The 19,523-nt window shown below is 33.9% G+C and overlaps 1 protein-coding gene across 1 annotated transcript in view; it reads right to left on the bottom strand.

The window, feature by feature from the left end:
• Positions 1–19,523, bottom strand: part of LOC118206071 (cytochrome P450 2C38-like) — a 55,290-nt gene that overhangs the window by 33,680 nt on the left and 2,087 nt on the right. Inside the window, exon 2 of the mRNA XM_085824950.1 lies at positions 10,026–10,356. Within this exon, the coding sequence (XP_085681076.1) occupies positions 10,026–10,356 (331 nt within the window). The remainder of the gene's footprint in view (positions 1–10,025; positions 10,357–19,523) is intronic.

Genomic DNA, 19,523 nt, shown 5'->3' with positions numbered 1-19,523 from the left:
ACAGCGAAGAAAGGAGAAAGAAGAGATTGAGGAACAGCGAAGAAAGGAGAAAGAAGAGCTTGAGGAAAGGCGAAGGAAAGAAGAGATTGAGGAACAGCGAAGAAAGGAGAAAGAAGAGCTTGAGGAAAGGCGAAGGAAAGAAGAGATTGAGGAACAACGAAGGAAAGAAGAATTAGAAGCACAGCAGAAAAGAGAGCAAATGGAGTTTGAATTGAGGAAACTCGAAATTGAATCTCGTGTTCGACTAACACAAACTCCACCAACAAATGAAAATGGACATCATAATTTTGATTTAATTAAGCTTATTCCCAAATTCAATTTAAGACACAATGATATTGTGATTTATTTATCCTTATTTGAAAGACAAGCTAAAAGGACAAAGATTGATCCTAAAGATTGGGTTTCATGTTTATTGACTTTAATACCATCTGAAATCATTCAATTAATTGGTAGGGAATCTGAAGAAAATTTTGAAGATTATGAGTACATTAAGGCCATTTTATTGAAAAGATTTAAATTAAATCCTGAAAGCTTTAGAAAAAAATTTGTGATGCACCAAAAGAACGCTGAAAAATCATGGAGATATTTTTGCTACGAAATTACAAGTTATTTTGAAGAATGGATCAATGGTCTTGAAATCACAAATTTTGCCGCGTTAAAAGACTTTATTAGTACTGACCAAATTAAGAAAAGAGTACCCTATGAAGTAAGAGACCATCTTTTTGACGACTGGGCGAAGTTCGTTTCTCCAACCAAATTAGCTGATAAACTTGACGAATATGGCAGTGTTCGTAATATCTCAAAACGGACTGATGGTAATCCATCAGCAGACAGAACTAATAAAAAATGGCAACCTCATTCTCCACTTCCTGAAAGAGCTTTCAGAAATAAATCGCTGTCCGCTGAAAACACGCCAAGAGTGTATCCATCTCGTAAGAGTGACGAACCACAAAAGCCTAGTTTCAAACTAACTTGCTATAATTGTGGAAAAGAAGGTCATACATCTAAGTTATGTACCAAAAATCGGATACCAAGAAGTGCTTCTGCAACAGCACAAAACAACTTAATACGAACACAAGCACCCCTTACAGAAAAAGAAAAACCAGAAGTGCTAACTGCCAAGATCTCTATTCCTGTCTCAAAATCAGTGGACGTGTCTAGAAACATAGATGAGTTAAAACTTGTCAAAGTTAAATGTGGAGATATTATTCTAAATGGAATCGTAGACACGGGAGCACAAATTTCAGTAGTCCGTGAGAAATTGGTTGACAACATACCTTGCGAAGGAGAAAGTAAAATAGAGATATCTTCTGCTTTTGGTGAAAACGAAATTACTCCACTAAAGATTTTCCAGATGAAAATTGACGATGATTTTCACGGTAGAGTGTCCATTACGTGTGCTGTTTCAAAAAAGCTAGTTACCGATTTGCTATTGAGTTCTTCAGCTTATGAAACACTCTGTGGGAATATCGAACTGTTTAACTGTGATCGTTATTGGGATGCATTCCCCTTAGAGTACAAAGAGACAGATGATGGCATATTACTTCATTCCGAATATATCTGTGGTGAAAACATTAAGCAAGTTGTGTTACCTTTAGAAAAAAGAAGGGAAGTCCTAAGAATGGCACATGAAATCCCTCTTGCCGGCCACCTCGGTGAGAAAAAGACGATTCAACGTATCAAGTACTCGTTCTTTTGGCCTACTATTAAGCAAGATGTTAAAAAATTCTGTAAAAGTTGTAAAGAACTGCCCTTTACAGAAATAGAGAAAACAGAAATGATAGAAGATAAAATTGTTGAACAGGAAGCACAGAAGGAAGAAATTATAACTGAAGAAACTAAGAGGGTAGAAACAGAAGATGAACTCAAAGAAGAAAAGTTAATTGACAGCAAAATAACAGATGTAGAAATTATTCCACCTGAAAGTAAAAACGAATTTATGGGTGAGACTGAAATCCCAGTTGAAAAAGAAACTGTCAATGAAAGTGAAACTCAAGTGAAGCCAGTAACCAAAACAGAAAATACAGATGATGCTGAAACTGCAGCTGAAAAAGAAGTAATTGCAGATGACAATAAAATTCAAGTAAATCTTGATGATGAGAACAAAGAAGAGAAAGAATATATTGCTGAAATTGGAAACGAGAAGGAAAAAGTAGATGATAAAAAGAATGACTTAATAATCCATAAGGAAAGTGTGAAAGCTGACTTAGTAACTGAAAATGAAAATTTAAATCACACAGAAGCTGCAGATCTGGAGACTGAAAATAAACTTGCAGATAACAGTGAATTATTACAATTTACTGAAAAAGAAATTCTGGATGATAATAGAAACAAAAAGTACAATAAGGACAGCATAGATACTGTTGAACTGTGAGATGAAAATGAAAGTGTGGATTATACAACAAAAGTTGAAACTGAAAAGGAAAATGTCATCCACAGTGAAACTGAAAACCACAGAAACCTTTCAAGTTCAAGGGGAAAACATGGAAGATTGAACAGAAAGTTATTCGGATGACAGCGAAAAACTAGAAGACGAGAAAGAAACGGAACAAACTGCTGAATTAATAGAAGAACTCGAGCCCGAGGTAGACGATCTACATCATGTTGATGAAGAATTATTAGAAAAAGCAGAAGAAAAAATTGCTGAGATTTTTTTTAGTTTATAGGACTTTCACCAAGCACAGAAATCCCATATTTGAAGAAATTGATAAAGCTGAAACAATTGATGAATGGTATGAGCTACTCAACAAAGCCATTGGAAAGATAGAAGAGAAGAAAGACGATAAGGAACAACAGCTACTAAGATTGCCTACTATAGGTGAGAATGATAATGAAGATAAGCCATTTACAAAAGAAATGCCCATAGCATTTTTCAGCAAGAAACTAACGCCCTGTCAACAACGATGGTCAACCTTCGAACGAGAAGCAGTTTGTGTCATCGAAGCCTTGAAAAAATTTGACACATGGATTTTCGGTGCCAAAGTGCAGATTGTGCCTGATCACAATCCCTTCACCTACTTGACTCAAAGCGCCCCTCATGGTGCTAAATTGTCTCGTTGGGCTTTAGCGTTACAACGGTATAACATGACTGTGACGTACCGCAAAGGAAGTTCACATGGGAATGCTGATGCTTTGTCAAGGTTAGCTGTTAACTCTTTCTCTCTCAATGAACTCTGAGCAACATTGTCTCTACGGTGACGAATGTGCTTCTTGTGGGGGGACTTGTAAAGATTGTGACTTGTAAAGATCATGACTTATAAAGATCGTGACTTAAAGAGAACGTGAAATATAAATAATAGGACAAGAACTTGCATTTTATGGTGTGGCAACGAGAAGAGGATTCGGAAGATTTTTATATATTTTGTTTAGAGAGTTTAAGATTTTGAGTATTTTTTAATAGTTTTAAGAGTTTTTAACTGTAGTAGTTAAGAGTTTAAAATTTTGAAAGTTAAGAGCTGCAGTATTTATTTATTTATTTATTTATTTATTTATTTGGTTCTGGTTTTAAAATTCAAATAAAAGTATTTTGTTCATTCTGAAAATTTAGCTTTATTCTTCCTACAAGATTCAATATTCATTATATTGAAATAAGGAAAAGATTTTTACTAACCCTCAATAAATTTTCATAATTTATAATCAAACAAACTCTACCTTATCACAAAAAATTCTCATTAAGTTCACAGTTCTCATAAAACACCAAATCCCTACAGTTTAACTATTTCTCTCTATACAGATCTAACCAAGTTTAACTTTAACAAAAACTAACAATTCATTTTTTCAAAACAAAAATCCAATTTTAACTCATTTTCGTAACTTACAAATTCACAAATTATATAAATTCTATTAACACACTTGCAGAAGTTAAAATTCAACATTTCATTAATGCCAAATTGCTCTGACATTAAAATAATTAATTAAAAATGGAAATAACCAAACCAATTAATTAAAAATGCAGTCAGTAAAATCAAATCACAAAACATGCAATTAGCACACTATACCTTAAATTAACTAATAACTGTGTCAAAGAAATAAGTGAGTGCAAACATATAAAATACTCAAAATACAATAAGAGTATAAACACAAAATACAAAACCAAAACCGAAATTAAGTATATATTTCAAATCACATACATTTATATAGAGTGGTCTAACAGTAGCGAGGTCACTGCACCAATTGTTACGTAGAAAAAAATAGAAGTTAAATTTTATAGTTGTTTTATGCAAATATTTAAATTTGAACCTTATCGTGAATCACTAAAAATACTGAGACAACTGGTGCCGGATAAGTAACATCAAATAAAACTCATATAAATCTTAATCTCGTCTGGGAACTGTGATAACTAAATTGCGTAAATTATCAACACTGTAAAGTTATATAACTTCAAATATGAAACTTTTTACATCAATACTGGAAAGTTAATATCATCTCCGGTGTTCTGGTGTAAATAAAAATGATTACTTTCAATAAAATATGCAAAAGGCCGTTCATTAACAAATTAAACAAATGCTATCTCCCAATAAAAAAAAACTATAACTTCTGAATGTCCTAAAAACACGTAATTCTCCGTATAACAACTCTAGAGATAGCCACAAACACTTTTCATTCAAATATAAACACCAGAGAAGGATAATCCACACAATACGAATCAATCTCCAGTTCAAATAAAATTAATTAATTCTATCGTATAGTATAAGTTCCCCCAAAATCAGTTTTTCTAACTACACCTCCACTAAAATTTTAATGCCCAGGTTCACATGGGTGACAGAAAATAGATCACTACATAGAATTGCTCAATTAAAAATACAAAAAAGTATTAAATCATTAAACACCTTTATTAGATTTTCTAGAACAGCATAAATTCAGATAACTGGAATAATTGGATCCAGACTCTACATGAACATTATTTTAAAAACAGTCAGAAATTAAAATCTGACATCTAAAACTGAATCTGAGGAACATACAAATTTCCATATCTAGTAATACGACAATAATTTCTTCTTCTGACATTTTGTAACTAATTAAATTACTTAATATAATGTTTCATACACATTAAATCATGGATATTTTCTTTTAAGAAACATAAAGATTTTCTCTCATCTAAATATGTCAATTAAACATTTTAAAAATTCACTTTCTCAATATGAATTAAAGAAAAAGTAACATACCAGATTTTGAATTCACATTAAAAACGATTACTATGCCTCAGAAATTAACGTTCGAAAATCCTAATAATTAAATATTAAAGAAAAGCAAAGAAAATAAATCACTCACAGATTCATAACACAAGGGTCCATAAATGAGACTGAAGGTCCTCGCCCAATAAGCACGATGGTTTCCAGATCTTCTTAACTATTGACCTTGACAACTAATACGCTTGGACTGATCATTCAGTCATCAAGATTAACAAGATAATACGAAAAATGAAAATGATCGTTGTTTCCTTTCTTTAGCAGCATCTTGGCTGGTGATGTCCAGAACTAATTTTCTCATCGGAAATTTCACGTACCGCCGCCCGACTACGCCGCCTTCAAAAGATTAGAAGAATACGTGGACTGAAACAATCGTCCTTAAGAAGTTAGCAAAACTCGTCAGACAAAACGTTTCTTTCTTTCGTTTGTGTCCCTACAATTAGAAATTCCATTTATTGTAGTTCCATGCACCCTTTTAAGTAAGGCGGCAATTTCCTCACTTCCTTAAGCCACGAAAAGCCAGAAATTTCAATTAAAATTATCAACGGCTAGTAATCACCTTTTCCGGCTATGGGAACAATGACAGTCTTTAATAATTCACATGCGACTTTTCATCGCTGACACTCTTTTTTAATTGTTTAACACTCTTTTTTAACTCTTTTTTAAATGTTCATACGTTTCCGGGGTGGCTGTGAAGAAACGCGCCCGTCAGATTTATTAATGCCGGGAAAACTAGACTCGCAGACCGCGGTCAGCACCTAGGCCGCCGGGCTAAGATCGAAAACTTACTTCTCGGTCACTCTATATTTATAAGGTGAAAAATCTGGAAAAATCCGTCCTGGTCTCTCGTGCAAGAACTTTTAAAACCTCGGTAACGCTTAACTACGGATAGTCTCTAAGTTCACTATTTGCTCAAATTAACACTAAATTAATATTTTCTAATCAAACATATAACTTTAACACGCTCTAACCAACGATAAAAGGGGATGTGACACCAGTTAGTAATAAATATATCACAAAATTCGTCACTTCAGAAAAGACGAAGTATTTTTCGCCTCCAACGAGCAAAACACTTGTTCAGTTTGGAAATAAAGGGGCTGACGGGTGCGCAACAGTCCTCCTACCTTCAACCCTTAAGTAGTAGTAGCTTCGCGGAAGCGAAAATCACCCGCCTTTTAACTGCATAAAACATTTCGCTATCGTTTTAAGAAAGTAGCGCATTCAAATATGAAATGAGTTTACGTAATAATATATTATAAATTAATTCTCAAATATTAACATTATAAATTCACTTTTCACTGAAAATTAATATATTCACTATGCACTGTAAAATAATACGCAACAGTATTATAAATTGCGAACTTTGAAGCATTATGAGCTTAAATAATTTCTTGGAATCATGAATCTAGAAAGCAAAATAAACTGCATACTAAAAATAAATCTCTACTATAACTTTAGAAAAATCTGGGAATTAGAATAGAGATGTAAAAGTTTACAAATAATTTTATTTCAACATAAATACCATAAACTTATAGTTACACCCCTGAAGGAGATATCAGATGCAGCATCAGAAACTCTGATCATTGCTCCATCTTCAGATGGGAACTTATCGCCTTGAGCAAAGCACTTTATTACACTCTGTTCGACTAGTGACATTTTATGGATTCTGAGACACAGTACAAGCTCCATCAGTACCTTAAAAATTGGCCTAAGATTATGGATAAGACCGGTCAGAATATCATATCTAAACTTTTTGAGCCTGGACAAAGTAAATCAATATATCTCCAGTGGATACCGTCCCATGTTGGAGTGTATGGTAATGAAATAGCTGACCATCTTGCAAGGAAATGTTGTGATTTCCCTATCCCCACTTCCACAGATTTAAGCCCAACTGAAATACATTCTAAGTACAAAAATAAAACGAACATAGTGTGGAAATTTCTTCTGCACACCATTGGTATATCGCTGAGCAACCGGCCTGTCAGTTCAGAGTAAAAGAAATAGACTTCTCCAAACGGCCATCCCTAGATTCAGAAGCGGGCATTTTCGATGCATCAAAATCAGCGGGAGGGAAAGGACTTTTCCCTTGTGCCCTGTTCTTTTCCTGGCTCTCCCGCTCACCTACTGGATTGTATATAGGCGTCTTCCTGAGACAGCCGTCGGCTGAGCAGAAAAAATGATAGCAGTGATTTTACTTGTGCGGCAAGGTCCATTGGACTTGGTGTAGGCTTTCCTGCAGCAAGGGGATTAGTTCAACAGCATAGCAAACATACCATAAACACAATACAGCATACAGCTTGGAACGTAATGATACTCAAGACTTCCTAAGACTCTAGATTTCTTAGGAAGAAATTTTTATTTACCTATGGTTTGGAATTATTGCTCTAAGGCGGTGGCGTTACAATTTTACATTTAATCTGCCTCGGATGCCAAGTTGCTGGTCATTACGCATCAGCATCTATAAAACGCAAATTTAGATATCTACTCAAACAAAATCTCTACATTATTACCTCTAAGTCAGCTTCATACGTATATTTATACATATGTAAATAAAAATTTTAATTTAAATTAGGAATAGCTCCTTAATTCTTCATTTTAATCTGTTGTCTTCCCTTTCTGTTTCAAAAGTAGAAATTATTTATAATAATTTTTTATTGGACTGCACCTTTTCGAAATTAATCCGTGTCATGCTTTCTTGTGTACTCCGGCAACGTGGACAGCTCTTATTCAATCAGATCAAAGAAACTTTTGACTATATACCTCGCGCTTTGCTGAATGCTTTCTTCCCTTTTCCGCTTTTCCTTCACTCTTGCCAGCACGTGTCGCTAGCTTCTCTGCCTCATCCATTGCCTAAAGATTGATAACCTGTACAACATTGTGCGATCCATACCCATTAGGGGTGTGATACCCATAATCATGTATGATTGAAAATAAGTATATCAAGAACGTCCAGCAATAAATTATGTCTTTTCTTCGGCCATGTCCGTTAAATTTTCTAGTCCCTTATACATTTACGAAGCCGCCAGTTCTTACCAAATTAAAACGACGAGTCATCATTCTAAACGCGTAGTAAAAACAATTGCCTAAATCTATTACAAATATCGTCAAATCATCAAGATATTTATAGATTACATAAATTAATATATGAATTTATATATATATATATATATATATATATATATAAATTCATATATTAATTTATGTATATATATATATATATATAAATTAATATATTAATTTATGTATATATATATATATATATGAATTTATATTACAAGGTATTTCTTCCGCCTTCTTAGCATCCCTTTGTGATGTATTAATCAGCACACTCGGCGCGTATTCGAAAGGTCCGAGGATCGGGTCCAGGCGAGGGCACTGCTAATTTTTCATCTCTCCTGCTTCAAAAAAAATCCTAATGACTCTACAATATAAGAAATTGTTAACTTATTAATACTAACTTAATTTAGCAATATCCCTTTTAATTCCTGATTTGACTTGGTTAAGTCTCCTTCAAAATATCTGTACTGTGTCACTTACGACATTATTTTATCTGCAATGATCAACCCTGGTTTAGAGCTCTTGTCCAATCACCATTTAAAACTGAAACAACGGAGCAGAATTTATTAATATCCCGGTTGTTAAATCTCCCGCTCTCTCTTTGCAAGCATGTATTTCATCGCTTTGCTACTTTCATTAATTGTTTAACGATGAGATATGCTTACATAAAATTGCCGGGCTCTTGCAGCACCCATAATGTTATATCAATCCAGAAGACAAGTGTTGAGAAATTATTCGTAAAAAACCATAAAGTGATGTTATAAATATTAAGCTAGTTTTGCTTTCCAAAGTTCCAATCTTCTAATATGCAACCTGCATGTCGGCCACATTTATCATTATTACGGTGAACTTTAATGAGTGCTGTAACATCACCAAGCTTCCGAGATGGACATCCTTTCTCTTAAGCAAATGGCCCTCGCGTGCTTAGTGTAATCAATTAAACCGTTACACATGAAAAGAAACTACGAAAGCGTCCAAGAACTAACCTGTTTTCTATGGATTCAATTCCTGGTAGAGTTATCAGCATTCACTGATGTTATTCACTAGACCTCTACTGGCCCAAAATTTAATCAAGTCCAATGTCTGCCTCAAAGCTAAATGGATTATAACATTATACTACTACCGTAAATATGTTGTTGTCTAGATGTGTTGAGAATACTCTTACGATTTGCATGTATTATTACTTTTCGGGATTCTTTATTTAATGATAAATAGTTTTATTGATTCGCAATTGGATTGTTTGGCAATACACCGTAATACTAAAAATAGTTGGCGGATTCCATTTCATTGCTTGGTATACCTGTGAACGCATAATAGCTTCTAATGACTTATGAAAAAAGAGGCTACTAAACGAACAAAATGAATAATAACAATGCCCCAGAAAAAAATTTAGTTCATGTTTAAAGAGAAGTCAGCTATGAATATGTATGATTTTAATAGCAAGACAGACATTTTTCGGCAAATTATCATCACCAGAAATTGCAGTCCAGTTACTGAGATAAGTACCCTTTCTACAATATTAATTTAGATTACTTCGGATATATCAGAATTTCCTTTAGTTATTTAGCAGAAGGTACTTTTATTAACACTCAAGCTCAAAGTGCAAATACATGAGCAAGTTTACATATTCTCACTTCCCCTCCAAAATTTCATCTGGATTTTAAAGGCACAGATTCCGCATTTATTATTTTTTTATAATCATTTACATAATAAGCAAAAATCTTCAGAATCATCTGACCATAGATAAATACGACGTAAAATCGAGAAAAATGGACTTACTCAAAAGCCCATCCTACAAGAAGAAACTTGTTTCCTGCGAAAACTTCCGCCATGGCGTGAGTACCCTGGCGTATAGCCAACCACTTCGGATCATTCTTCTCGAACTTTTTGCTGAATAACACTTCAGATATAACACTGTGCGCGAGATAAGCCAAATGTGGCAGAAGTTCTATAGGTTTTCCTTCAGTCTTTCTGAGATCTTGCAGCATGCTTTGGATTTCATCTATGACTAGAGTTTCAATTTGTGCTTTCTCAACTCCAAAATTCTTCAGATTGTGTAAGAAGAAACGCCGCTGCTCCTTCCAAGGTGCTCCTTCTTCTTGTGCAATTCCTTAAAGTATTAAAAAATAGTCATAAGGAACAAAATTCTTTCCAAAGGCGTAAGTTAAGAGACACTAAAGAGCTCTTATGTTCAAAATTAAGAGAATTTGCAAATTATATGTATTTTACCTAAATTATTGAACCAAACTTTTACCGCTGAATTAGGAAGGGTAACTTAAATATTCACAATCGAATACGTAAGCGTACACGCGCGTGTCTGCGGAGCTGTGATTGTGGAGGGTATATAAGAGCACGAGGGGTTTCCGATGATTTGTCACTTGCTCACGTAACCATGGTCATTTTCCTTTCCATATACACAACTGTTCATCTTGCACTCAGCTCACGTATTAGTTTACCTCACCCTCTCAAGACAGCCGGAACACGTCGTGCAATACTTGCACGACAAATCGCGACATATCAACAGAAGCTGAAGTTGGAGCCGGCGATTTGTGTGCCCATACTCTTCCACGACATTCGCCGTGTTTCTCGCAAGAGTTGCGTACGTTTTCTCAGAGATCAGGCAAAATGAATAGCCACGAAACACACGGAGACGAAATAAGATGAAGAAATATCGGTAGATTTGAGGCAAGCCGATCAAAAACGTAGGTGGATACAGAGCTCAGTATAACACCCAGTGACGTCGGCAGTTTGTGGAAACAGTTTCAAGACACTGGATCCATACTGAGAATACATGGGCAAGTCCACACAAAGTCGAACAAGATCCACAACGACGAATGAGAATCGTTGTTTAGAATTTTCACAGTGGTGATGCAGGACTGCTACAGTTCCACAGCTGTCACGTTAGTGGCAGTATGCTGCCATTGGAACCCGAGTTTCACGAGTTTTTGCCCAAAGGCTTCAAAAAACAGAGCTGTATGCCAGAAGACCCTCTGTTTATGTCCCGCTTACTGCAAAACACAAGACAGCGCATTTAGCATGCTGCAGGCAATATACGCCTTGAACCAGACTTCAGTAGAGCACCATGCTTTTGACATGGGAGTTGAGATTCAGCTTGGACACTGATTTTCGAAGTACATGTATCTGAAGAGAGCGTGGAACACCATACCAAACAATCCTCATCAGGGAACACCATACCACACAATTCTCATCATGCGCCTCATCAGGGAAAATTATTCAGAATCATCTGACCTTAGATAAAAACTACGTAAAATCGAGAAAAATGCACTTATTCAAAAGCTCATCCTACACAAAAAAACTTGTTTTCTGTGAAAACTTCAACCATGCAGTGAGTACCCTGACGTATAGCCAACCACTTCGGATCATTCTTCTCGAACTTTTTGCTGAACAACACTTCAGATATAATACTGTGCGCGACATAAGCCAAATGTGTCAGAAGTTCTGCAGGTTTTTCCCATCAGTCTTTCTGAGATCTTGCAACATAGTTTGGATTTCATATATGACTACAGTTCCAAATTGTGCTTTCTCAGCTCATTACGGTGCTTTCTAAACTCAACTGTTTCATTACGGTGATGGAGATGTAACAGTTTGGGTAAGCATTATGTTGGACGGCCGCGCACCCTGCATATGTTTAATAAGGACTCCCTCAGTTCTATGACATATAGAGAGATAATCAATGCCCTATGTTCGACTTCTAAGGCGCGCAATTGGTTTTGAGTTCCTGTCAATTTATACAGGAAGGCTCGTCCACATAGGGCTCAGCTGGTCAACAATTGCTTGGAAAGCGTTGATATTCGTCGCATATGGATTGGTAATCCAGATCTCCTGATCCTAACCCCAAACAACATTTCTGGAACGCTCTTGGAAAGGCAATTTCATCTCCCTCCAAGAGCGTGACTTTTCTCTATTTAAGAGGGGACCATACCATTATTAGACTCATTTTCAGTCCGATATCTCAACATAGGTTTCTCTACACTCTGAGCTTTACTGATAATTATGCGTACATAAAATGGCTTTTGAATGGTGTATCTCTTTCTGTGTTATAAATGTACATACTCATAATAAATTTCATTAAAATTTGTCCATTAATTTTTTAGAAACTTGATATAATGTCCCTCAATTTGTATCACACGAATGTATATCAGGTGAGTTCGTAAGTATCATACAGGACTTTTTAAAGCACATTCTAAGGCATTTAGAACGATTTTTACTGGTACCATTACTCAAAAACAGCTCCATTGATATAAATTCTAGCTTGTAAACAAGCAGACTAGCTTTTTCTGTAAAGGCGATCACAGAACAGCACATAAAGTTTTACGAGAATGAAAAAGATAATAATGTAATAAATGCTGCAAAAAAAAAAAAAAAAAAAAAAAAAAAAAAAAAAAAAAAAAATTGAAATGTTTTAGATTTTAAATTACGTCCAAAGGGGCGTTTTTAAACATTTTGTGTGTTACCTTTCTTTATTAAATATCATGTTCCTCGCACTTAAACCATAAGATCCAGTGCAACAGCAATGTCGCAAAATAGTTTTAAAACGAGCATATCTTTAGAATTTCCGATACAGAGACTCACGCGCTGGAGATAAAAATGTTTTTTCTGCACAACGTTGCCATTGCTCGCTTTGAAATCCTTGACTTTGTTAATCAAAAATTCGTCAAAGTTTTAAAAAATAGGAAATCGATCATAAAACAAATTTCAAATTTCAAATTTGGTCTTCCACATGCTCATATTCGTTGGAGGATTACGTTATTCAAAATTCGATGACTCTATGTACCGTTGTTTTATCACAATACGAGAAATATACATACATTTATGCAGATTTTTCATTATTTAATTTCTTCAAATATAATGCAGGAGTCTAACATTTTGTGGCAACAGTTTGAAAAGTGAACCGACATTTATGAGTCCGACGCAAAATGCCAAAACGAAACTAATAGTCCTTCGGGATTCAAATCCCTTTGGACTAAAAAAAAAAAAAAAAAAAAAAAAAAAAAATGTATAGAAATTTTATAAGGATGATTTGAATATTCGGAAGTGGCAACGATGGTTTTGTAAATTACTAGTAAGAACTAATTTCAGTTCCATCGCCCCATATCACATCTAGTTCTTCCAGGGCAATCTAATGTATAGTCAAATGGGAAATTATGGTAGAAGCTATTTGTTTAACAAGTCCTGCAGAGGGAAAAACATTGCCGATTTATTCTGATCCTGGTTCTTATATGAAAGAATAATAACCCTCTTCTTCACTTCTTCAAAGAAGCTTTGAATTATTTTTTTAATTACCATCATGTGGCCTTCCATCAAAGTACAGACCACGTAGTGATTCTCTGATTGATTATGCAAATTATTTTTGTTATTACTTGTTTTTCTTCTTATTAATCGATATTTCTTTTTTTTTCCCTTTGTCAACGATGTGAGAATTATCTGAATCAGTTATCATAGGCAGAGTTACACAATATTTACCATTGCATAATATATATATATAATATTTGATAGCTATAGTCATCGTTTAAAATGGTTGGTAGCAAAAATTACAAAGTACTGCTATTTTACAAAAAATTCTATTTTTCGAGCTTCTTTCACAAACAATAAATAATTTGAAATCACAGGGTTTTAAAATTTTTTCATGTTCCTCATATACCAAAATTCACATTAGGATCTACAGCGTTTCGACAGTAATGAGTTTAGTAACTATAAAAGACTGACAAAAAACATCAAAATTTTTCAAACTTTCAAAATCATTTTTCAAAATTTTGAGTACGATCCGCGGACGGAAGACATAATTTTATATAAAAACTATTTTTCTATTTTACTTAGCTAGCTGATAGGCAACTTTATCGGGGTATAGCGATATATATGTATATTTTTTTAAGTGTTTTTTCTGTAAATCCCGACCAGCCGCTGCGTTCTTGATAATGATGCGTTGTAACTAGGTGATGTATATAATGTATGTAAACTAATTAGTAACCAAGTTAACTACTTATTTAACTAGTAGTTTACTAAGTATTAAGTTCTTAATAACTTAACTAGCTAGTTGTTAATAACTGTATAGAGACATTAGCTATTATTTTTAAATAGGAGAGATGAAAAATGAGCAATGGCTTCCCCGGAACTCGAAACACGGACCTCTCGAATACGCGTCGGGCATGCTTACCACTACACCACGAAGGCATGCTAAGAAGGCGGCAGAAATACCTTATATACTTCCCCTTTTAAAGGGCCATTAGGGATTAGGGGTCCCAGTCGCCAATCCCAGTCTTGGTGGTGGGGAATCATCATTCACCACCTTTTTCAATTCGGGCGCCACTATAGAGACATTATGTATTTTTTGAAAGCAGGAGAGATGAAAAATGAGCAATGCCCTCGCCGGGACTCGAACCACGGACTTCTCGAATATGCGTCGAGGGTGCTGACTATTAAATTACGAAGATATGCTAAGAAGATGAGAGAAATACATTATAACTGAACTAAAATTAACTAACTTATCGAAGAGATAGTACAACAGAGAGGTAAGCGAGAGGTTAGTTTGAATCCCTCTTATATCCTTCGTAAAAATAAATTAACTAACTAAACTGCTAACTAATCATAAGTTAGTGAATACTAAGTTAGTTACATTTTATCAGTGTTATAGATTATTAGATCAAATATATAATTATTAATATATTTTTCAAGCGTATTTATGCCAAATGAAAACGTGTAAATGTACGGACTGGTATCATTTTAAATATTTAAATTTAATTTTAGCCTAATATGTGGTATTCATCTCCGGGTGGGATTTTGCGTAGGTTTACTATAAGCGGCGTCGAATTCCTATTGTTATTATTTATCATTGTAGAACTTTAATGAATTTTTGATCGACTAATTCAACGATTTGAAAGAGAACAGTGGCAACACTGTTCGAAATAAAGCATTTTTATTTCCAGTGCGCAAGACTGTTGCGATTCGGAGAAATGTATGATATTTATCTGTTAATTTAATTGAAAAACTCGGCTTTATGAAATCAATGTGTTGCCGCGGCAGGAAAAAGAATACTTTTATCTTCCAAGTGCCAACGTGTTGCCATTCAAGTAAAGGACTAAGACACTTTCGAATTTAATCTGAAATATTATTGAGTAAGTAACTAAGCGATTTCAGAGAAATAGACACAGTTTTAAAAATAATATTTCTGTTTTTTAATGTGATTGATTTAAATGAACATATATTACATTCATGAGACGTGTAATTAGAAATATTCAACATTTTAATGAAATTTCACTAGCTGTACTCATTAAAATCATTTTTTACAAGTATTTTAAGCGGCTAGAAAGCTGTTGAAGGGCTAAATGGGTGGCCTCGACTTCACCGACTATGAGAGCCGGCATGTAGGTAAAAGAAAAACAGATCACAGAAGCTGCCAGCACAAGCGCCCTCGGTGAAATTCCATAAGGAAACATCACTGTAAATATGAAGTCACTCACCAGGATGATAGAGAGAATTAAGGGTTTCCAAAGCATTGGCACGAAGAGGCATAGGTCGTTTTTCCTCACATTTAAAGTCAAGTCCAATCTGACATCGAAAACCATATAGTCCAGTAGATTTATACGAGTTACGCTTAGGCCTTGTCGCTAATAGCATTATGTATATTGAGTGTAAATATAAAAATATTCTTAATGGAAACATGAAACCATGTGCAACAAAACTTCGAGTGCAAAACGCATTCAAGTTTCATCAGGATATAACGATCCTAAACATATAACCCTAAATGTTTGTTTGTGATGATTATATAATTGTCCTGAAACTGTCAAAATTCCTCCATTTTTTTTCCGGAATGAACTCCTGGTAAACATATTATGGAGTGAGTTGAAGGAAGAGTAAGAAAACATGATATTTCTTCGGAAGCCTCTTCTAAAAGCAATTCTTATGGAGGGATACTACAAAATAGAACATTCTTACTAAAAAAACTGTTAGTTGAATCTATGCCAAAGTGCATGAAAAGTGTAATATTAGATAATGAATGTCTAATAAAATATGAAATGTCCCGTTATTTTCGTGTTTTGTCAAATATAAACTGTTGTCTAAAGTAACGAATACTTATGTGAGTTCATTTTCAAAACTTTTTTAATAAAATGTATTTTCCACTAAAATTACTTTGAATAGCTTTTACCAAAATAAGCAGATTTTAGAAAAGGGGATAAATAGTATGCGTGAAAAAAATTAAGTTATTTTTCTAGCAGTTAGTAAGTGTTATTTGTAAATTAAACTTGAAAACACGAAAGTTCGAAAATAAATATGTACTACTGCATTTGTTTCCATACATAAAATGTATTCACAAAAAAAATACACTTTTATGTATGGGCATGTCCTTTACAGAAATTTTAAAGGATGATAGAACTCTATAGAAATTCCTGTAAAACTTTATAGGTAATCAGTCCGTTTCAGAACTGCATCTGTATAAAATCCTATAGAAACTAAATGCAACTATAGAAATATTACATTGCAAAATCATGCAGAAGTTTTATAAAACTTTTATAGAGTGATATTCTATAGAAATATCAAAAGTTTCGAAACTTCAATCAAGCAAATTTCCGGTATATTTCATCGGTTGTAAAAGAGAAAAAATATGCACATTTTATGCTTAATTGTTGAATCATTTTTCAATGGAAATTTTTGCCTTTTTTCCTCTAGCTTAACATATTTAGCTCCTAAATGTGTGTAACTGCTGCGCAAATTTTTATACAGCATTGCATATATCAGTGAAATTGCACTCGGACCCAAATACATGAAAAAAAGACAGAAAAATGAAAGAAAAAGAAAAGAAGGGAAGAGAATATTTTTCTTTTTAGTCCAAAGGGCCAATTTGCCCAGAAGAACTATTAATTTCGTTTGGACATTTTGCGTCGAATCAAGATAAGTGTTGTTTCACTTTTCAAATTGTTGCCACTAAATATTAGAGTCCTGTATTATATTTAAAGAAATTAAATAATGAAAAATATGCATAAATGTATGTATGCTTCTCGCATTGTGATAAAACAACGGTACCGAGAGCTATCAAATTTTGAATAACGTACGTTTCCACCCGAATATGGGCATTTGAAATCCCAGATTTGGAATTTGGAATTTGTTTTATTATATATTTCGTATTTTGTAAACTTTTAACGAATTTTTGATTAACAAACTCAACGATTCCAAAGCGAGCAATGGCAACACTGTACAAAAAAAAAAAAAAAAAAAAAAAAAAAAAAAAAAAAAAAAAATTATCTCTGTGCTAGAGTGTGTATCGGAAATTCTAAAGATATGCTAATTTTAAAATTATTTTTCGATATTGCTGTTGAACTGAATTTTATGGTTTAAGTGCGAAGAACATGAAATTTAATAAATAAAGGTAACACACAAAACCTAAATAAAACGCCCCTTTGAGCGTGATGTAAAATCTGAAAGCTTTGAGATTTAAAAAAAATTTTTTTTTTTTAGCTATTTTTTGGTTATTGTCGTTAACTCCAAATTAAAAATTTTTTACCACATGTTTGTCAAAACGTGCATATAAAAATGGAACAAAAAATTTCAAATTTATACATATTTTCCACATGGAATCTAAACGCTGATATCTGTAAAAAATTTCCGTTGATCAAAGTATTGACAGCTAAATATTAAAATTTTCGTATTAACATTTATTCAAGTAATTTAAATACATTGAAGTAACTACTGAACAACTTATTTTTTACTTAAACTAAAAAGAAATATACGAAAACTTTCCATGAGGGACCAAACTTTATACAAATGACAACCTGCTTTCTTTCTTTTATTTATTAGATTTTTCTATGATACATACAGAGAAAATACATATTTGTATGAAAATAATTATAAATTTCTCCGTTTCTTATGACACATTTCAGCTGCAATACTTCATGGTATTTCGATTTTCATAAAGTTTGTAATCTTGGAGGAAACGTGCTATAAAGTATCTTCATCATAAATTGTAGATACTCAAAAACGGCAGTCTGGTTTGTTTTGCACTCGGGCTATTAATTCGCACTCAACTTATTAATTTTGAACAACGGTAAAAAAAACTGCTCACCTATAAATGTACTCTCAAGTAAAGCGGTTTTTTTATTATAGATTTTATTAAATGAAAATATTTATCTTCTGATAAGTACTAATAAAAGATAATCAAATGTTTAGCTTCATATCTTTGAAAAGATTTATATCACGATTCAAATTAATTAGCTCCATTTCTAGATTTTCCGAAGCGTTACTCATGTTCGATCTGGTGAAAATAATGTAAAATTAGATTCCAAATCATTAAAATCTTAAACTTTTTCTTCAAATTATTGTCATAATAATGCTAAGTAATTTCCGTGAAATGTATTTACGGGCCACATAAAATAACTTCGAGGGTCGCCAGTTTGAGACCGCTAGCTTATGTAATGCAAAAAAATAATTCTTTGAAAAGAGTAATGGCAATTTAAATCATAACATTAAAAAGATTACGTTTATGCTGTTAATTATAAAATTTTTAATTCCAGAGTTTAACCATTTTTATTATTATATATCCACCACAGCATAAATAGCTTCTTAATTTTAATTAATATTTAAATATTATTTAAACTGTATTTATATTTATTTAAATGATTTATAATCTATTTTCTCCCTCTTTGCCTTCGTGGTGTAACGGTAGGACACTCAGTACGTATTCTATAGGTCCAGGCTTGAGTCCCGGCGAGGGCATTGCACATTTTTCACATCTGCTTTATAATAACTTAATGACTCTACAGGGGCGCCCTGACTAAAAGGCGGTGGACGATAATTCGTCACACCTGGATTTGGCGATTGGATCCCCTAATCCCCAGTCGCTCTTTAAAAGATGGAATATACACTGACTACCAATAAGTATTTGGACACCTATGCAAATGACGAAATCTGCGGTCCTAAGGTACGTCACGGGCTCCGCCGGTATATATCGTTTAGGAAACAGCATTGGCTTTAGTCGCATGCAAGATGCCTCGCAGTTCGGAGCTCTCTGATTTCGAGAAAGGTATAATTATCGGGTATCACAAATTTGGCCGATCCTAAGGGACATAACTAGCGATCTGAAGTACCCAAAATCGACAGTGGCCTATGTGATTAAGAAGTGTACGGTGAGCGGTTATTGTCGGAATGTTCCCCGAGTCGGCAGACTAACGAAACTGGGAGATAGAGCCCACGAGTGCTGTCCAGAGAAATTCGGAAGAACCGCACCCAACCGATGGCCCTCATCCGCGAGGAGTTTCAACAGGCATC

Source organism: Stegodyphus dumicola, chromosome 10 (genome assembly GCF_044657685.1).
Source record: "Stegodyphus dumicola isolate Sdum_Otavi_A_Nest chromosome 10, ASM4465768v1".
NCBI classification, from domain to species: Eukaryota; Metazoa; Arthropoda; class Arachnida; order Araneae; family Eresidae; genus Stegodyphus; species Stegodyphus dumicola.
Note: the sequence above shows the minus strand (reverse complement) of the source record. Positions and strands in the feature narration are given on the sequence as shown.